This window comes from Staurois parvus, unplaced genomic scaffold, assembly GCF_062004578.1.
Source record: "Staurois parvus isolate SC_StPar_1 unplaced genomic scaffold, SC_StPar_1.0 ptg000538l, whole genome shotgun sequence".
NCBI classification, from domain to species: domain Eukaryota; kingdom Metazoa; phylum Chordata; class Amphibia; order Anura; family Ranidae; genus Staurois; species Staurois parvus.
In genome coordinates this window covers 8891245-8912296 of record NW_028318334.1, presented here as the reverse complement: position 1 = coordinate 8912296, position 21052 = coordinate 8891245, and the positions used below count along the sequence as shown (strand labels likewise).

Sequence of the window (21052 nt, the reverse complement as noted above, 5' to 3'; positions counted from 1 at the left end):
TACATAGATACCAAACATGTTGCGCTTTAAAATTGCACATGCTCATGCAACAGCAACAAACTGCTTAAATTTTACTATCCATAGGCGATGTTTTAAAAGCCTTTACAGGTTACCACTTTATATTTAGATGAGGTCTGGTGCTAGAATTACTACCCATGATCTGACGTGCGCAGTGTGGGACAATCACTGTTTGCGTGCGGGACTGACACATGCATTCGCCTCCATCTCCTTGTGGGGACAGAGGTGCTTTATATTTTTTTTTATATATATATATATATATATATATTTTTTTTTTTTTTTTTTTTAAATTATTATTTTTACTCTACCGCTTCACTTTTTTTTTTTTTTTTATCACTTATTTTGCTGTCACAAGGAAGGTAAACCTTGTGACAGCAAAAAGCAGTAACAGGTACACTTTATGCAGAGATCTTGGGTCTTAAAAACCTCCTCCTCCTTTAAAAGCATTTGATCACACCAAGATTGGTGAGATCAAATGTTTTTTCCATTTTTTAAAATCGGGCCGTTTACATCTGGGGAAGTAATGAATGCTCATCACTTCCTGTTCCCTATATCATAGAGGTAGACAGAGTGGTTCTGGTCTTTGTCTCTATGAACAGCCAGTGGAAGCACCAGCTGGTCGATTGGGTGTCCCAGATTGGGCAGGCTCTGTCTCCCATCCCACTGGATGGACCTCCAGGCTGTACAAGGCTGCAGACAACAATAACTGAATCATAACAAAAATAAAATTATTATTATACAGGATTTATATAGCACCAACAGTTTGCTCAGCGCTTTACAATATAACGGGAGACAATACAGCAACAATACAGTTCAATACAAGAGGGATAGGAGGGCCCTGCTCTTGGAGCTTAAAATCTAGGATAAATGAAATAAAAACCTATATAATAATATGCACATAACAATAATCTGATAATACCAACAAAAATGAAAAAAAAAGTATAAAAGTAAATAAAACAAAAAAAATATATATTTGTAGATAACAATAATCAGATTACAACAAGAAAAATAAATACAAATAAAATATATATAATTAGATAACCGTAATCCGATAACAGTAAATAAATATAAATAGAAAATGTAAACAAAAATTAATCCTAATTTTATTTAAAAAAAAAAAAAAACAGTCCCGCTGCCCATTGGAGAGTGCTGCCTGTCAGAGCCAGGTGTTCTTTGCATGGCTGCCTGGCCTGGATCACTTTCTTCTGGGAAGCTGCTGGAGAACAGCTGGCTCTGACTGGCAGCCCTCTGTGCTAGAGGAAGGACTGATGTTTGTAAACACAGCTAGTGTTTACTCTTGTGATCACTTTGATTGGTTCATATCGATTACAAGATACAGAACCGCTCTGATGTGCTCTGTGTATTTCGCATATGATCTGCCCTGTCTAATGATCACAGGCATTGGGAGTGGGCCAAGCATATGCACATTGTATTAGAGTAACAGGTGTCCCAACTAGGAGGTGGCTAACAAGTGCAAATCAGTGTGACTTTGAAGGAAAAACTGGCAGTACCTGTTATTTTTCCACCCTGTTTTTACTGTATATGCTTTTGAAGCAGTTTGACTGCAGTTGTTAAGACAAATCTTGGGTGTGGATTATATTGTGGGATTGGTTCCTTTAGAAGTGTCACTGTCTCTTAACATGATCATCAGGGTCATGCAGCAGTGCATGTTAGCTAAGGACTTACTTTGTATGAGTTCAATGTAATCATCGTACCGTAAAGGATTAGAGGTGTTAGGCCTGCTTACAGCCAAGTTCTCCTTTACAAACCCAGTCAAGAATCTCCAATCTGTAATATTCTGATTTTCTGGCCGGTCAGGTCTGTTTTATGTGCCGGTAGTTAAGGTTAGAATATAAGCATGTCAGGACATGATGAATGAAGGCACATTGTAATATTTATTGGGTAGGTCTTAATTTTTATTCCAGGCCCCCATATTTGTGTGAAGTAATAGTCAAGTCTTAGCTGAGATGTATTCACGAGACCCTTGCACATCTTTAACTGCTTCCCGTCCGCCCAAAAACAGAAATACTGCTGCAGGTGGCACGGGTGCGCAACATTGTGTGTGTGTGTGTGTATATATGTATATGTGTGTATATATATATATATATATATATATATATATATATATATATATATATATATGTATGTGATTTTGCATTTCCAGGTAGGGGGCGCTCACGAGCCCTACCTGCACTGCCATTCGCGGCTGTCAATCACTGGGTCCCGGCCGGTGATTTTTGACGATCTCCGACGGGAGGAGAACTGTTTTGTTTACTAACATTTCTCCTCCCTGTCAGCTCGGGCACACTGCTTTGGATGGCTGTGCACATCATTTCACCATAAACCTTGTTTGAACTTTCAGAAAGCAGGGAGGGGAGAGCTGAAATTACACACTGCAGAGCTCAGTGAAGGAAGCACTGAGAACTGATTGGCAGGAAGGGACACACCCTCTGCATGCAGGATTAAAGCTGAGGCTAACAATCACAGGTTGCATACTGAAGGTCCCTCCCCTGTCACCTTTTTACCTCATGGTGTCAGGAAAACTTGTCAAAAGTGACTCATACTAACAGCAGACGACAGACACAGCTGACAGAAATGACACTCAGTGCTCTGGATTGAGATAAGTACACACCAGAAGGATATGCTTTGGTTATATTTCATGTTTGAGGTTTACAACCACTTTAATGCAGCTGCACCATCTAAGGACTGGTACACATTAACCTTTGAGCAAGTATGTGTAATATTGGTACATGTGGTCTTGATGGAGTCTGCAAAGAAAGCAAGCTATATTTAGAAACCCTCTTCGATCCCCCACAATATCCATTAGGAAAGGAATGTGATTCTGTGTTTTGGTGTACGCTATAGAAAGAAATTCTTTGCCATTTCACCATTCTATAAAAATGCACATTGCTTTCAGGAACAAAACCACTTAAGCGGGCATATGTTATTTAGGGTGCAGGCGTTAACCTTTCAGAAAAGGCTGTTTTGAAGAATGAATGATATTTCATAGGGGTAGATGTGGGTTGGGGTGGTTCAGTTCAGCTCTGATGACGTTCAGCAAAACCCTTCCACTTCAACTGTGCAGCATTTCTTAGAATAGACACGATTAAGTTTTCCCAGTCTCTTCTGTACAAACACAGATTAGTGCTTCATATTCAGGTTCAGTGCTCCTTATTTTGGATAGATTTCTTCTTGCTTTCTATTTTATTTGTAGGACAGAATGTGAAGGGAAACAAAGGAATAAAGACATTGCAAAAAAAAAAAAAACCCTAAGTCTTCTGTCACAACAATCCTACTTTTAAATCGTGCAACTTCCAGTGAAGTGATTCCCCCCCTGCTGCCTTCCACAGTTTTCTTGGGCTCTCCGAGAATGCAGCTGGCAGTTCCTCTGGCTGACCATAGAGCTGATCAGAGACCAGGATGTAAGATGTAAGGGCAGAGGAGATATCTAGAGTCTAATAGACCCCAGATTTATAAAAAAAATGAATACCTGTCAATGCCTATTGCAGTCAGAGGGCCAGTGTGAAAATAATAAAAAAAAAAAGCGTTGACCCTGTGGCGGTATGTAAACAGCAGTTGCACCATGCATGTGAGGTATTACCGTGAACGTCAGAGGGCAGTAATTCTAGCACTAGACCTGTGTAAATATAAATTGGTGACTTGTAAAGGCTTTTAAAGCGTTGCCTATCAATAATAAAAATGTATGTACTTTGTTGCTATTGCAAGGGCACGCAAAATTTTAAAGCATGTCATGTTTGGTATCTATTTCCTTGGTATAACATCATCCTTTATATGTTATCAAACAATTGGGCAATATATTGCGTTTTTGTGCATTAAAATTCTAAAAAGTGTATTTTTCCCCAAAATATTTGCGTTTGAAAAATCGCTGCGCACATACTGTGTGACGTAAAAGTGTCATCACCCACTGTTTTATTCTCTGGGGCCTCTGCTTTAAAAAAAATATAAAATGTTTGGGGGTTCAAAATAATTTTATAGCAAAAAAAAGTTTTTTTTCATGTGAACAAAAAGTGTCAGAAAAGGCTTGGTATTCAATAGTAGGTGATGGGTAGCATACGCTTCTAATGTTGGCCCTGAAATGCCAGGATAGTAGAAGCAACCCCTCCAAATGACCCCTTTTTGGAAAGTAGACACCCCAAAGTATTAAGAGGCATGGAGAGTATAGCGCAGATCTCATTTGCTGCCACATGTTTTTGGAAAACGAAGAAAGAAAACAATTTGTTTTTTCTTTTTCAAAACCTTGTGACAAAAATGATATCTGTAAAATACTCACCATGCCTCTTATCAAATTCCTTGGGGTGTCTACTTTCCAAAAAGGGGTCATTTGGGGGAGGGGGGGTTTCTAAGATCCTGGCATTTTAGAGCCTCCGAAACTGACAGTTAGTGGGGAAGTGATATGAGGAAATATGCCCTTTGAAAGCCTAGAGGTGGTCATTGGATTTTGGGGGCCTGTATGTAGCTAGGCTGCCTAAAAGTCTCACATGTGGTATCCCCATACTCGGGAGATGTAGAAGAATGTGTTTTGTGGTGTTATTCTACATATACCCATTGCATACATGAGCAATACATTTAAGTGACAACTTTGTGTAGTAAAAAAAAAAATTGTCATTTTCTTTTTTTTTTGTGGCAAAAAAAAAAATTATATATATATATATATATATATATATATATATATATATATATATATATATATACACACACACACACCATAGTTTGTAGATGCTATAACATTCACACAAACCAATTACTATACATGTATTGGGATTTTTATTTTTTTTACCAAAGACTAACTTTGAGTTTATTGGATATTTTTTATAACCAAAAGTGCAAAATTTAGTTTTTGTTTTTTCAAAACAATCAAATACCACCAAAAGAAAGCTCTATTTGTGTGATAAAAGGACATAAATTTTGTTTGGGTACAGCATTGCATGACCATGCAATTACCAGTTGAAATAGCGCAGTGCAGAATAGCAAAAAATGGCCTGGTCATGAAGTGGAGTAAATCTTCTGGAGGGCAAATGGTTAAAAAGCGATTGCAGCGCACATGGGAGGTATCGCTATGAACATCAGTGAGAGCGCAATAATTCTAGGGCCAGACCTCTTGTGTAACGCTAAACTGGTAGCCTGTAAAGGCTTTTAAAGCATCAGCTGTGGATAATTTAAAGTACCATAGTTTGTTACTGTTCCAGGGGTGTGCGCAATTTTAAAGCATGACAAGCTTGGTATCTATTTACTCTGTGTAACATCATCTTTTATATTTAACAAACATCGGGTATTTTGTGTTCACTAAAATTCATTCGTTTTTTTTTTTGTTTTTTTTTTAATTTGCGTTTGAAAAACCAATGCATTGCTACTGTGTGACATAAAAAATTGCAACACCCACCATTTTATTCTATAGGGTCTCTGCTTAAAAAAATATATATGTTTGGTGGTTCTAAGTAATTTTCTAGCAAAAAATGAATGCAGATTTTTATATGTATGGCAGAATTGTCAGAATTGGCTTGGGAAATGGTTAAAATATCTACTCAAAATGAATATAGTATAGGGCAGATGTTAAAGTGACAACTTTCTGTATGTCTTCAAAGCTTCTCTTTGTATCTCAGAAGCGTTGAATCTCTTGCATCAATCTCACTCCTGCTGCATGTGTCTGGAGGCTTGTGTAACTGTAAATGTATAACAGTTGGAGGAAAAAAAGGAATGGTATTTTAGCTCACAGCAAATGGTTTGCATGTTTAATATTTCTAGGATGATGCAGCTGCTCTAGGCTTCAGGTTTTATTTTTGCTCTAGTTTTTGCATATCTGTTCCAGTCTGTTAGATATGAATGGAAATGGCGGATCGAAAAATGCTTGTTCTCTTACTGTCATTTTCTACCAGTGCTTCAGATGAAGGCTGCATAGAAGTGGAGGATTCTCTGTTTACTCTTTCACAGTATTACATTCAAGCTAAAGTAGAATCTAGGAGTCATGGAACTTGATCTTCAGTTAACGCCAATATAGAGTGAAAATGACAGCAGCTCAAATTTTCAAAAACTTTCTGCCAAGCTGTTGGGATTTGTGAGGGATATGGAGGTGCTGAAATCTTTCTTGCATGTGCTGGCCCATCTCCTAAAACTTGACAATGGCAGCCTGCTTCACCTGGGAAGAGCTTGTAACTGTTCAGCTATTCAAATTTAAATTGTGCACAAAAAAGAAAGGGCTACTAATTTCAGGGCTTAAAAAAATAATTCCAATTTAATTTTTCCGCTGTAAAAGAGATGTCTTTTTGTTTTTTTTTTTTTAGGCTGAAGATGAGGAGACCAAAGAACGGTTGTTTGAATCTGTGCTGAGTGAGTGTAGAGATGCTATCCAGGGAGTGCGAGAGGAGCTTCGATCTGAGCAGGTGAGCCATGATGATTTTTTTTTTTTTTTTTTTTTCATGATGAAACCAACTACTTTTTCGGATGAGCCTTAAGGTATGTGTTACCCTAAAATATTGTTTTTTTTCTGTGTTTATTTTATAAATCATAGTGTCTATCATTTTCATGTACTTCTATATGAAGTACCTTTATTGATCCTTCCAGCCATCCTTCTTCCTTGTTTTAAACTTACCACATAAATAACAGGAGCTGATCTGTGCTTGCTTGGACAGTTTTCATCCTAGTTCGTTCAGCCACCATACATCATTACCAATCACAGCCTGTCTTCTTGAACACGTTCCCTCCTAAACCACAGCCTACAGGTCATCTCAGCTGGAACAGACTATGGAATACAGGCATACTGTGTGTCTGCACAGTGTCCTGTGTCCCTGTCCCCCCTTCCCACTATCAGGTGCATGGTCACATGACAGAACTTTTTAACTTTTAAGAGGTAAGAAATATAATTCCTGAAACTAAGCAAAACCAGTTATGGTACCTGCATAACATTCTGAGTTAATAACTACTTAAAAATAATGGCATTGTTTAAAGCGGAAATAAAGTTTAAAAAAAAGCTAAAACATTTTTACAGGAAGGACATAAATTGACTGCCTGTTTTCAGTCTTCTGTAGAATGTACACTGAGCTGCGCATTTGCCCCTCAGGTTAAGTTTCCGACATGGTACCCATGTGCTGGAATGAATGACCATGTACATTCACAGGGGTGCCATGCCGGCAAATCAAGGCCATAGACTGGCACTTGGCAGAAGCCAGGAAAATGTTTCCGGCACAGGTGGGCCACCTCGCAGTTGTTGGCCCCTTACAGTAGAGGTATGCATTTCTGACTTTAGTTCTGCTTTAAGGGCCAGTTCACACTACGTGCGTTTCAGTGTGCTTTTATTCTGCATTCAAAACGCACAGAAAGTAAGTTAGGTTATATGGTTTTCAATGTCATAGTTCACATCAGTGCTTGCAGTTCCAGTGCATTCTGGTTGCAGAAAAAAAAACAGGCTGCATTTTTCATGCACAGAACTGTACTGGAACTCAGTGAAATGCACTAGAACACACATGGGCCTCTTTAAATTGAATAAAGAGAGGGGAGAAAATGCACCGGAACGTGTCAAAAACACACCAAAAAACACGTCAAGAGCTTATGTGGAAACGCTTCCGGAACATATCTGGACTGCGTTTCTATGGTGTGAACTGCTCTATTATGATAGAATTGTACTTTGTTAGACTTTCCAGTATATGTTTGATTGCAACAAAAAATCCTTTGGAAACATAAGTGCATTTACTGTATGTATTATTAAATCCAACATATTGCTATTATTGTGTAACAAATATAAGAAGCGCCGCAGAAAATAACAAGATAAATAAAATAATAAGCAGCACCTCTAACCAAAAAAAGGTGAAATTGTGTATATATAAAGAGTGCTCTAACTATTCACAAAGAATTCAAGGATAAATGATAAAAATAACAAATAAAATCCATAAATATAAACATAAGTCAAGCCACCTAAACAGTGATAATCCAGTATCAACTTAATGTCAATCTTGAAACAAACACTCATGTGCGAATCCGACACCAGATGAAATGAATACACTCACCAGAGCTATATGCTGATTAAATTATAAACCAGCTTGATAGCATTTTGCTGTGGGAGCGATGATCTGCAGGATATCCCAGTAGAGGAACAGCAACCAATAGTGATCCAATCGGCACATATGGAACAGCTAAGCAGCAAAATGGTCTTCCAATAACATGGGCAAAGCTCGAGGAATCAGAAAAGATATGATGGTGCAGTACGTTTAAAACCAGTAAAATTTTATTAGTAAAGTATAACACTCACAAGGAAGGTGTCTACCCGACACCAGCAATGACAGCCTCTATAATAACACATCCATGAGGGAAAAAACCAGGGGACGAACCTCCTGCACCGCGATCTCACAGCTGTGAGCTCTGGTGAGTGTATTCATTTCATCTGGTGTCGGATTCGCACATGGGTGTTTTGCTTCAAGATTGACATTAAGTTGATACTGGATTATCACTGTTTATGGTGGCTGGACTTCTATTTATATTTATTGATTTTATTTGTTATTTTTATTATTTATCCTTGTATTACTATTATTATACAGGCTTTATATATCGCCAACAGTTTGCTCAGCGCTTTACAATATAAGGGAGACAATACAATTACAATACATTTCAGTACAGAAGGAATGTGAGGGCCCTGCTCCTGGGAGCTTACAATCTACAGGAAGGGAGAGGTGATACAAAAGGTGATAGCTGCGGGGGATGATCTGGTGGAGGTGATTCAAGTACAGTTCTTAGGTGGAGGTGGGGTAGGCTTCCCTGAAGAAGTGAGGAATGTATGGGAACGTATGGGAATTATTGTTCATTAAACTGAAAGAGAATGTTTGTTATCTGTGTTGCTGCATTACTCAACATTGAGTAACAGATCACTGTACCTATGCGACTTGATAGGTAATTTACAGTAAACAGTGTGTTCACTGTGCATGGACATTGTATTCTTTTGCAGAGACACAGAGATGCTGTCATTGATGGTGAAACTGGCAAAGTGTCTAACCTACAGTACTTGCACAGGTAAATATTCTGTGTTTTTCTCTGTTGGGGGACGCAGAAGAATTTAGTTTTTGTTGGTCAAAAAAAGGTTGACTGTGACTTTTCCCCTCCCTTTCAGGAATTGGCTTTGGTCATAGTGTAAATATTCTGCAGTTATACTTTTTTGTGTTTGTTTATTCAGTTTTGAAAATTTCCTGTCTGCCCACCTTCTGCAGCGACATGCCAGAGATATTTGGAATTGCATTGCGTCAGAAAATGTTATTCTAGGTCTCTCCTATTGTGTTTCAAACATTAGGAACCCGACTGAAGTTTGAAGCCATCCAGTGCATGTATTTGCTTAAAATGATTAGCCTGAACATCTTTGAAAGGGACGGGTGAAATCACCTAGTACCTATTACTGCAGGAAATTCTTGAATCGCAAAGAGTTTGCTATGAAGTTTTTATTTATGACGTGCCCTTATGCAGCTGAATCACTATCATCCTTAATAATTTCCTCCTATAATAGTGCCAAAACAATGAGGGGCATAATTGGTGGTTTAACAAACAATTCAGCTTCTAAACAATTGTGTGTCTTTGTAGCTATCTATCCTACATCAAGCTGTCCACAGCCATCCATCGTAATGAGAGCATGGCAAGCGCTCTTCAAAAGGCCCTACTCCGCCAGCCACAGGCTGAAGAAGATGGCAAAAGGAACCCACGACCACAGGACCTTATCAGACTTTATGATATTATCTTGCAGGTGAGAGAGCTGAGCTGTTGCTGCACTCATAGCAAAATCGCATTGCCTTCATAATAGCTGTCATTACTTTCTTTAGTAATGGTCCTGTGGATGCAACACAATGATGTGTAATAATAGTGACATTTTTCACTTTTTGTGCTATTCCAATCTATTTTATTTACACTAGTTATGAAATGGACATCTAGATTTTGCAGTAGCAGAGTTCAGCAGTGGCATCCTATAAACTTTCTTGCAGTTTCTGTTGAATGCATACCATTAGCAGAGTCCTGCTACTTTCCACAACATCGTAATGAGGAGGATATTGAGGAGTACCAAATGCAAATCATTTATCACCAGTACCCTCTCCAAAGTGTATCATCTGCTTAGTGTCCTTTTTTGTTGCAAGCACACAGGTAGCAGCCTAGAACCAGAAGAAGATCCACCTACACCATACCTTCATTATGTATCACCTGCTTTGAAGGAAGATGCACTGTATTGTATATCGGGTCTGGTGCTATCACACATCAAGTGACATTGTACTAGTTACATAGTCTGACTGAAAGACAAAAATGCATCCAGTTCAACCATTAAGAAAACAAAGTTCTAATCCTATACCCACAGTTGATCCAGAGGAAGGCAAAAAGAGGTACTGATGCAACCAGTGCTGGCCTGTGGCCTAGGAAGGCAGAGCTTTCAAGGGTGGCACATATCCCATCTACACAATGTTACTATTACTTATTTAAAGCAGAACTAAAGTCTGGAATACCTAGCTCTGGTCCAAAGGTATCCTTAGTTAGAAGCACATATACCAAAGGTGTGCCTGGAGGGAGGCCACTCCTCCTTAAAGGCACAGTGGATGTACGTGATGTCCAGCAAGAGCACAGTGGCAGCTAAAAGCATCCAGTGCGTCCCCGCGCCCAATTCAACACACTGTACAAAAAAGTGGTAACCAACCCAACTTATAAAAGTAGCCTTTGCAGTAAGGGGCACATTGAAGGACAACACATGTCACAAACAAAAAAATACAGATTAATGCACATGTGTGTACATTTACAAGGGCAAAAAATTGAAATGAGTAGTAAAAGGAGTATAAAGCAAACCAAATAGAACAAAAAAACCAAGGTATTGATTGTAAAACTGTTACAGGCTGAAAATCATAACGTGGATGCGTGCTTTCAGATGCATTACGTTGTATTGTCCTTGAACCAGGTTTGTGGCATATTTGATATTCAGTCTCTGAGAAGGAAATGCATATAAATTGGCCATAAAACTAATTGAAAAACTGCAAGCCAGCTTCTTACCCTGCTTCTTCCAACACAGAATCTTGCTGAGCTGACCCAGTTGACCGGTATGGAGGATGACCAAAATTTCCAGAAGGAGATTGCACTAAAGACTCTGGTGTACAAAGCATACAGGTTAGAATGAATTATTTCGTTTCCGTAAGTCCTAATGTTACATGCTCTGTATGCTCTCAGTGGATCATGTATTGCATTCAAAGCCATGTACATGTCCCTTCTAGACAATAGTCTAAGTAATTAAGAATCTTCAGTCGATAAATTGGAGATGTGTTCTCTTTGAATACCCAGTTATGTGCAGAAATTAAAGAATTTGCTTTGTACATGATTGAATACTTGAAGTGAATCTTCATTTAATGTGAGTGAAGATTCTCAAATCCTTTAATAAATCATAACTCAATGCTGATTTTTTTTTTTTTTTTTCAGGTGCTTCTTTATTGCTCAGTCCTATGTTCTAGTGAAGAAGTGGAGTGAAGCCCTAGTTCTCTATGATCGGGTGCTGAAGTATGCAAAAGAAGTCCGAGCTGGTTCATCTAAGGGCAGTCTGAAGGTACCTGCTTATCTTATCTAGCATTTTATCTATATCCATATGCTGGCAGGGGTAGTTTTTCTGCTGCAACTAGAAACTTTTGTACTTCAAGATGACAGTAATGCTAAAGGTGATATCATAGATGTCTAGCTGCTCAGCTCGCACAAATATCTTCTGACTTCTAAAGCCCAATTGAACCTTCAGTATACATTAGCTAAATACAGTACAGGTACATAAAGTGTTTTTACTAAAGCCCTGTACACACGTGCCTAATATCGTCCTTTTCAATAGGAACCGGTCAACATTCAGCCCGTGTGTACACCCACATCCAATCAATGCTGGCAGCCAATAGCTGCTAGCGCTGACCGTTGTGTTCTGGCGATCCCCTTGTCAGAATACAGAAGGTCAGCAGGGAGATCACTGTACTAACATTTGCATAGTTAGTACATCAAGCTCCCCCCGAGCTCTTCAGTTTTTTTTTTTTGTTTTTTTTCCGTTCAGCCCTCTGGATTTAAGGATAAAAAAATGGTGTGTAGCCAGCTTTTAAAGCAGTCAATGCCTGAGTGGAACTTTTTCTGCCATTGCAGAGGTCTGACACCCCCTTCAGACCTTTTAGCTCTGCAGTTGGCAAAGTTCATACTGCTTGCTGATTGGAGAGCTTTGTCTCAGCAGGGTCCATGTTGACCTCTGCACAAAGATTGCTGCTTTCCCATGGGTAGCAAAGGTCCTGTTTTGCAGCGGGTTGGCAGGGAATAGGCTTTTCTATAAAAGCTGTGGCTATTATTATTTTTTTTTTTTTTCTCAAGAAAACAGACTTTAACACTTTGTACAGCTCTTTGTTTTGATGCATTTGGAATATATTTAGCTGATTTTAAACTGAAAGTTAATTTGGGCTTTAAGGAATTAACTTGCAAGTTTACTCAGACCTTGGGGTGATATTTGTGAAATAACTATAGAGTCTCACCAAATAGAAAATGTATAGCTATCATTCATGGGTCTGTTTTTTCCACAGTCCATCACATTAGATTGTGTGAAGGAATGAAGTCTACTTGCCAAGATTGAGCCCAAGTTTCTTGTGGTTGTTCTGTAATCTGATCAATATGGTCAATTAGTACAGTGCCTTGAAAAAGTATTCATACCCCTTGACATTTTCCACATTTTGTTATATTACAACCAAAAACGTAAATTATTTTTTGGGGATTTTATGTGATAGACCAACACAAAGTGGCACGTACTTATGAAGTGGAAGGAAAATGATAAATGGTTTTCAAAATTTTTTTACAAATAAATATCTGAAAAGTGTGGCATGCATTTGTATTCAGCCCCCCTTTACTCTGATACCCCTAACTAAAATCTAGTGGAACCAATTGCCTTCAGAAGTCACCCAATTAGTAAATAGAGTCCACCTGTGTGTAATTTATTCTCAGTATAAATACAGCTGTTCTGTGAAGCCCTCAGAGAATATTAGTGAACGAAAAGTATCATGAAGGCCAAGGAACACACCAGACAAGGGAGTATGGCACAACTGCAAACCTGCCAAGACATGGCCGTCCACCTAAACTGACAGGCCGGGCAAAGTGATCATTGATCAGAGAAGCAGCCAAGAGGCCCATGGTAACTCTGGAGGAGCTGCAGAGATCCACAGCTCAGGTGGGAGAATCTGTCAACAGGACAACTATCAGTCATGCACTCCACAAATCTTTTATGGAAGAATGGCAAGAAGAAAGCTATTGTTGAAAGAGAGCCATAAGAAGTCCCATTTGCAATTCACAAGATGCCATGTGGGGGACACAGCAAACATGTGGAAGAAGTTGCCCTGGTGAGATGAGGCCAAAATTTAACTTTTTGGCCTAAAAGCAAAACGCTATGTGTGGCGGAAAACTAAACACTGCACATCACCCTGAACACACCATCCCCACTGTGAAACATGGTGGTGGCAGCATCATGTTGTGGGGGATGCCTTTCTTCAGCAGGGACAGGGAAGCTGGTCAGAATTGATGGGAAGATTGATGGAGCCAATTACAGGGCAATCTTAGAAGAAAACCTGTTAGTCTGCAAAAGAGTTGAGACTGGGGCGGAGGTTCACCTTCCAGCAGGACAACGACCCTAAACATACAGCCAGAGCTACAATGGAATGGTTTAGATCAAAGCATATTCATGTTTTAGAATGTCCCAGTCAAAGTCCAGACCTAAATCCAATTGAGAATCTGTGGCAAGACTTGAAAATTGCTGTTCACAGATGCTCTCCATCCAATCTGACAGAGCTTGAGCTAAGAAGAATGGGCAAAAATGTAATTCTATAGATGTGCAAAGCTGGTAAAGACATCCCCAAACAGACTTGCAGCTGTAACTGCAGTGAAAGGTGGTTTGACTCAGGGGGGCTGAATACAAATGCACACCACACTTTTCAGATATTTATTTGTAAAAACTGTTGAAAACCATTTATCATTTTTCTTCCACTTCACAATTATGTGCCACTTTACATAGTTTGGCTGAAAAGTCCATCCAGTTCAACCATTAAAAAAAAAAGTTATAATCCTACACCCACAGTTGATCCAGAGGAAGGCAAAAAAACACACCCGAGCATGATCCAATTTGTTTCTTCAGGGGAAAAAATCCTTCCTAATCCCCCGAGAGGCAATCGGATATTCCCTGGAACAACTTTACCTATAAATGTTAGTATCCAGTTATATTCTGTGTATCTAAGAAAGAATCCAGGACTTTTTTAAAGCAATCCACTGAGCTGGCCAGAACCAACTCTTGAGGGAGTCTATTCCACATTTTCACAGCTCTCACTGTGAAGAAACCTTTCCGTGTTTGGAGATTACATTTCTTTTCCTCCAGACGTAAAGAGTGCCCCCTTGTCCTCTGTGATGATCTCAGGGTGAATAACTCTACACCGAGTTCACTATATGAACCACTGATGTATTTATACATGGTGATGATATTTCCCCTTAATCTCCTCTTCTCAAGAGAGACTAAATTCAGTTCCTCTAATCTTTCCTCATAGCTGAGCTCCTCCATGCCTCTTATCAGTTTGGTTGCCCTTCTCTGTACTTTCTCCAGTTCCCCAATGTTCTTTTTGTGAATTGGTGCCCAAAACTGAACTGCATATTCCAGATGAGGTATTACTAATGATTTGTACCGGGGTAATATGATATCTCTCTCTGGAGTCTATACCTCTTTTAATACAAGAGAGGATTTTGCTCGCTTTAGAAACCGCAGCTTGGCATTGCATGTCATTATTAAGCTTGTGATCTACCAGAACCCCCAGATCCTTCTCCACCATTGATTCCCCCAGTTGTACCCCCCTAGTATGTATAATGTATGCATATTCTTAGCCCCCAAGTGCAGAACCTTACATTTATCAGCATTAAACCTCATTTGCCACATAGTTGCCCAATTAAACAGTGCATTGAGGTCGGCTTGTAAGTTGGAGACATCCTTTGCCTGTCTTTATCGGGCCCTTGGGGCACTAGCTCTTCCGCAGACACAAATGATGCTGCACCATTTCTTCCACTGACACCTATCATGGGGCGCTATTCCCTCCACTGATACCAACAATCAGGCACTAGTCCTCTCACTAAAACCAATGGTCATTGTTTGCACTCACTGATGTTGGGGCATTTTCTACTACCAAAAGCCTGAAGGACAGTAAACTGGCCCTTTGTTTGGAAAGTTTGGAGACCCTTTGTCTATCACATAAAATCCCAATAAAATACATTTACGTTTTTGGTTGTAATATGACAAAATGTGGAAAATTTCAAGGCGTATGAATACTTTTTCAAGGTACTGTATTCCAGTACATGGTGTCTAAACTGAACCTTTCATTATCTGGTTCATATTACTGAAAGCCTAAATGGCTGTGCTTAACATTTGTTGTCCTTGGTATGTTAAAATATGGTTGCAAAAAAGCATGTGATTTGAATGTGTGCTGTACTTGATTAACCCAGTTGATTTTTCTTTTTTGTTTTCTCTCTAGGATTTACCTGATGTGCAGGAACTCATCAAACAGGTGAATGCAGAGAAGTACTCCATGCAGGCTGCTGCCATACTTGGTGAGTACAAGAACAGGTGTTTATCAGAGGTTTACTTTCTAGGACTGTAAAAGTTCCAGGTCTTTAGTTGAGTGATCTGACATTTGCTTGTATTTTTCCTGCTGTTTGCATCCAACTATGAATAGTGTGCCAACATGAACCATGGCTATAGCAACCAGAATTATTTTGTTTTTCAACTCTGCACTGCAAAAGGGATGTTTGGAAGTTGACTGGTTATTGTAGACAAGAAAAGTTCCTATGAGCATACTTTTTGAACATAAACCCTGTTGTGTGTTAAGTACAGCAAATATTCCTAATATAATGTTGTTGAGGATGTTTTGGCAGTTCAAAAATGTTTACTTAAGAGTACCTTGTTAGCCGCAAGTACCGTGCTGTCATTTACTGCTGGAGGTATACCAGCCACATCTTTAGTGTATTCTGGCTCAGAAAGATGAAAACATCCAGCAACGGGGAAAGGCTTATCAAGTTATTTTAAATCTGCATTTCTATATCATACATCCCAGGACACGGGGTATCTTCAGATCCATGACGATTGGGTTATGCTTCCACCTTTAGGCGACTGGACACTGGCAGAAAAAGGCTTAATTTGTTTTTTTGGGTTTTTTTTTTTTTTTTTTTTTGTGGGTTTTCTTTTTTCTAGTTCTTTTTCTGTCCCAAGCCTCAGACACTGGGAGACGAGGCTCTTCATACCTTGGATGCGATTGGCTCCATTAGGTATTACCTTAGGTCAATTACTGCAGTTTGTCAGTCTGATTCCCTCTTTGCGTGGCTTGAGGGCCCAAGGAAGAGTCATGCAGTTTCTAAGCCATTTCTCAGTGGATTTGTCCGCTTATTTCTCAAGCTTATGATCTAAGTGGCAAAGTTACTGTTTTCGCTGACAGCTCATTTTACCAGGAGAGTTGGTGCTTTTTGGGCTATTCATCATCAGGCATCGGTGGCTTAAGTTTGTAAAGCTGCTACCTGCTTTTCAGTTCATACTTTTAAAAAGCTTTACCAAATGAATGTTCAAGCCGCTGAGGAATGCAACCTTTGGTTGGCAAGTCTTGCAAGCTGCTACTTGAGGTTCAAACCTGGTTTGGTTGTTTGGGGCCTGCTGGCTTGTTGCTGTGTTGCTCTTCAGTGATGTGGGTCATCCCTATCATCATGGATATGAAGATATCCTGTGTCCTGGGATGTACGATGAAGGTTTACCTGTAAAATCCTTTTCTTGGAGTACATTACAGGACACAGGGTCCCACCCCTCTTCTGGTGGTCTGTGGTTTATGACTTGCTACAAAAACTGAAGCTTTGCCTAGCTGGGAGGGGTTGTGCTTAGGAGAGGATTTCCTGTCTTTTTTGCCAATGTTTAATCACCAGAATGTGGCAGCATAACTGTATCATCATGGATATGAAGATGTCCTGTGATGTACTCAAAGAAAAAGATTTTACAGGTAAACCAGGTTGACACAGCTGTGTCCTAATTCCATGATTGTTAATAGAATAGGCAGTCACTTGTCACTCCCTTATTCCCTAGCTAGGACAAGAAGACTAATAGGTTTTGCTTCACTTTTGTGTTACAGACTCCACCGACATCACAGAAGAGGTCTCTCCCTCTCAGACAAAAGACAACAAGGTAATTTGAATGTCAGTGGGTAATACCAGAACGTTGGGGGCTAGTAAACCCATTGTGGAGGATATTGAGTGGAACACATTTTGCCCCTGCAGAGGTCCCGAATTTTATTCAGAAAATTTCTTTAGCAACACATCTTCTCATGTTTCTGCAAAATGTACAACAGATTTTTAATCAAAGTGATTGTAAAGCTTTGTTTTTTTTTATTTCAATGTTTTTTATTCATTTTAACCAGTATAAAACAGAGGCAACAAAACACGCCCACGCAGGGGCTATCAACTGCACATATAAAAAAAAAAAAAAATACAAAAAACAGTGCTCTAACGCCAACAGAGCAAAAGGTGTGCCCACGCAGGGGCTATCAATGGCACATAAATTACAAGAACATTAGTATAACTCCTGACTGTAACTCAAACTAAAAGCAGCTATCCACTGCCACACCAAAAACAAACAGAAAAGAAAGTAGGAGTACAAAGAAAAAAAATGTATAACAAAACCAAAGAGCAGGGGTCAAAGAGCGCTTTTTTTTTTTTTTTTTTTTCCTTTGCTTTTTTTTAACCACTTGCCCTCCTGAGGACTTACCCCCATTCCTGACCAGGCCATTGCACGGTCATACAACGCTGTACCCAAATAAAATTTGTCTCTTTTACCCACAAATAGAGCTTTATTTTGGTGGTATTTGATCACCTGTACGTTTTTTATTTTTTGCGATATATAAAAAAAAACAACCTACGATTTTGAGAAAAAAAACAATATTTTTGACATTTTGCCATTAAACATGTCCAGTAAAAAAATTTAAAAAGTCAAATTTCATCATAAATTTAGGCCAAAATGTATTCTGCGGCATGTCTTTGCTAAAAAAAAAAAAATCCCAATACGTGTAAATGAATTGGTTTACGTGCAAGTTCTAGCGTTTACAAATGGCAGTATAGATACTGGAATTTGTTTACTAGTAATGGCAGCGATCAGTAATATTTTAACGGGACTGCGGCAGTCATTCTGACACTGGGGGGGACTGACTTGGTGTCACTGACATTCCCAGTGACACCAATACAGTGATTAGTGCTATAAACAAAAGCACTGACATTGTACTAATGACACTGGGCAGGAAGGGGTTAACATGAGGGGCGGTCAAAGGGTTAATTGTGTGCTGGGAGTGTTTTACTAGGGGGCTGTCAGTGTGCTTCACTGTAAGCACACTGCTTTGGATGGCTGTGCTGTGTAACGCCCCTAGGAGCAGTGTTAACATCCAGTGTGCATGAAGGCTAACACCTACATAGCAAAAAAAAAAAAAAACTGACAGATTTTAACCTTTTAATACTCTATGCAAAACAAAAAAAAGTTTAGAACTTTAGATAGATGAAATTTTAAAAATTGGCTAATGAAAGAGATCTAATAGTTTGTACATTTGTGCATTAAATTGCCGCTGGTTTTTGTTTTCATCTTGTTCCTCACCTCTGATCCCTTACAGCCTCTCTCAGACCGTCTGGATAACTTCTGCTTTGACTCCTCTCTGGTGACCAAACACGCCCGTCTGGTGCAGTTCCCTCCAGACTTCCATCCAGTCCCTTGTAAACCTCTGTTCTTTGACTTGGCCTTAAACCATGTAACGCTGCCTTCTCTGGAGGACAAGCTGGAGCAGAAGGCAAAGAGTGGATTGACAGGATACATCAAAGGCATCTTTGGCTTCCGAAGTTAATAGGCGGCTAATAAAGAATTGCCGGTCGATACTGCTCAACATGAAGAATTGCCGGTTGATGCTGCTCTACATCATGTTCTCTATCATGTTGCTCCCATTTTCCACAGACTGTGCAGTGATGCATTTTGAGCTAGTATTACCACCATTCACTTCTATATAGATCAATAAATTCTTTAATTTATTGGGAGAAAATGATCCCCATTTATTTACCCTCACTGGGAAAGTGACCAGTTTCTTTTTTGCAGTGTTTTGGCAGATCTGTACATGGGGCAGTTGGGACCTCCATAATGGTTTTACGTTGTATCCGAGGTGAATACAGTCCCATAAATTCAAAGCAAAATTAGCATTTTAGTTCATCTCCAGCAAATTTGTGGAGGCTTTTACTGATTTTTTTCCCATGTGTAACATGAAATTTATTATTAAGGCTTTTCACCCATCTGTTGCATGAAAGGGATTAAAGTGGACCTAAACTCAAAATGTTAACTCCAGCCTATGTTTACAGTCTTCCTAGTATAAAAAAATATGCTGAAATGCTTACCTTTCCTAGAGAAAATGCTGCTGCAGAAACTCTGAAGCCCCGGACAGATGGCTAAAAGCCAAGACCTAAGGTCACTTAATCCCCGCAAAAGGGAGATGATTAACCAGTTTCTACCCCAATCTTCCTCTTCTGCATAGATCACATATATCCATTTCAGCAGGTTGACAACATAGCTTTATGTCGCCATTAAAGCAGAGGCCCACATTAATCCCTTTCTTATCTGTACAAGCAAACAACCTTCAAATTTTTATTTTTTATTTTTTGGAATTTTTGAAAAAATAAAACGCATTTGTTTGGGGACCCGAGTTGTGTTGTACATTCAGTTCCTTTTTTTCCCCAAAAATAGAATTCATTATTATGTACTTATAAATTATAGAATGCATTTAAAAATAACTATGGCTGACTTGTCTCAAACAGGTTGATCCCTGTATAGCCATAGCTTTCCCAACCTAGTCCATTATTCTTTTCCTAACAAAGTAACTATAACTGTTATGTATACATAACCAAGTTCACTAGACAGATTACTATGCAGTATAATAAAGGAGTCCTGACAGTATTGTATACATACTGGAAACTATCTCAATGTGCAATATACTGCCCTTTGCTTTGGCGAATACAAATTGCCATTTTAAGACACATTATGCAGGCATGTTGCTATTAAAAACACACTGATGCAGAAAAGGATGGAAAATGCACTTTACCTTCTGTTTTCACTATGAACCGCATGTGAATTGCACAGGAACTGCACTGAATTCCTGTGCAAATGAATGCGGTGGGATTTGAGACCATTCATTTTGAATGGTCGGAGGTTGCACTGCATTACACCAAAGATGTTCATGTACCTTTTTTGTACCAAATGAAGGAAGACCCCCATACACCTGCCAACATCCCTATTTAAGGAATATGCAAAAATAGATTCCCCCTTGTAGATGGGACTTTCAAGGCAGAAACACCATATATTAAAAGTATAATACTCTTTATTCCATTATCACAAAGATGATTATATAAAAAATTTGTTTTATAATATATTTTCGTACAGAATCATAATACAAAACAATTTTTTTCAAGATTTTACATGTTTACAAAGATCCAAGGATCAATTCTGACACGTTTCAGAGACTATGGCATCTCCTTCAGGGGCGAATCTATTTGTACATGTACCTTTTTTGGAGTCGCACCACAGCCATATTGAATGGTCACTTTATACCATGTGATGTGATCCAATGCAAGCAAACGTATGTCTGTGATCTGCATTTGGGGTGTTAACTTTATATTGATCCTCACAGCATATTGCAAGGGCTGTGCGATGGGAATATGGTGCAGTTATCGTGTGTTTGCCCACACAGCATTAGTATGAACCTAGGCTAAAGTACTTTGGATTAGCAAAACAGCCAGACGATTCACATATTTCAGAAGTATCTCGTAATAGGCTTCCTTTAACCCCTTCCTGATGTCGCCTCCCGGCCTTATAACAACTTATATTAATGCTGGGAGGTGGGGATTCCGATCATGTGACTGTTGTGATTAGCAGTCACAGTGGTCACATGATCCTGAAGTATGAGTTCCAGTACTCGTTTGTTACTATGTTGGGAGC

At 39.1% G+C, this 21052-nt stretch overlaps 1 protein-coding gene across 1 annotated transcript in view; it reads left to right on the top strand.

The window, feature by feature from the left end:
• The window catches only part of SRP68 (signal recognition particle 68), a 46327-nt gene extending 26564 nt beyond the window's left edge, over nucleotides 1–19763 (top strand). The window contains exons 9-16 of the mRNA XM_089690668.1: nucleotides 6318–6416; nucleotides 8969–9033; nucleotides 9592–9751; nucleotides 11051–11145; nucleotides 11452–11575; nucleotides 15537–15612; nucleotides 17172–17224; nucleotides 18693–19763. Of these exons, the coding sequence (XP_089546794.1) occupies nucleotides 6318–6416; nucleotides 8969–9033; nucleotides 9592–9751; nucleotides 11051–11145; nucleotides 11452–11575; nucleotides 15537–15612; nucleotides 17172–17224; nucleotides 18693–18920 (900 nt within the window). The 3' untranslated portion in view covers nucleotides 18921–19763. The remainder of the gene's footprint in view (nucleotides 1–6317; nucleotides 6417–8968; nucleotides 9034–9591; nucleotides 9752–11050; nucleotides 11146–11451; nucleotides 11576–15536; nucleotides 15613–17171; nucleotides 17225–18692) is intronic.
• Nucleotides 19764–21052: the final 1289 nt, after the last annotated feature.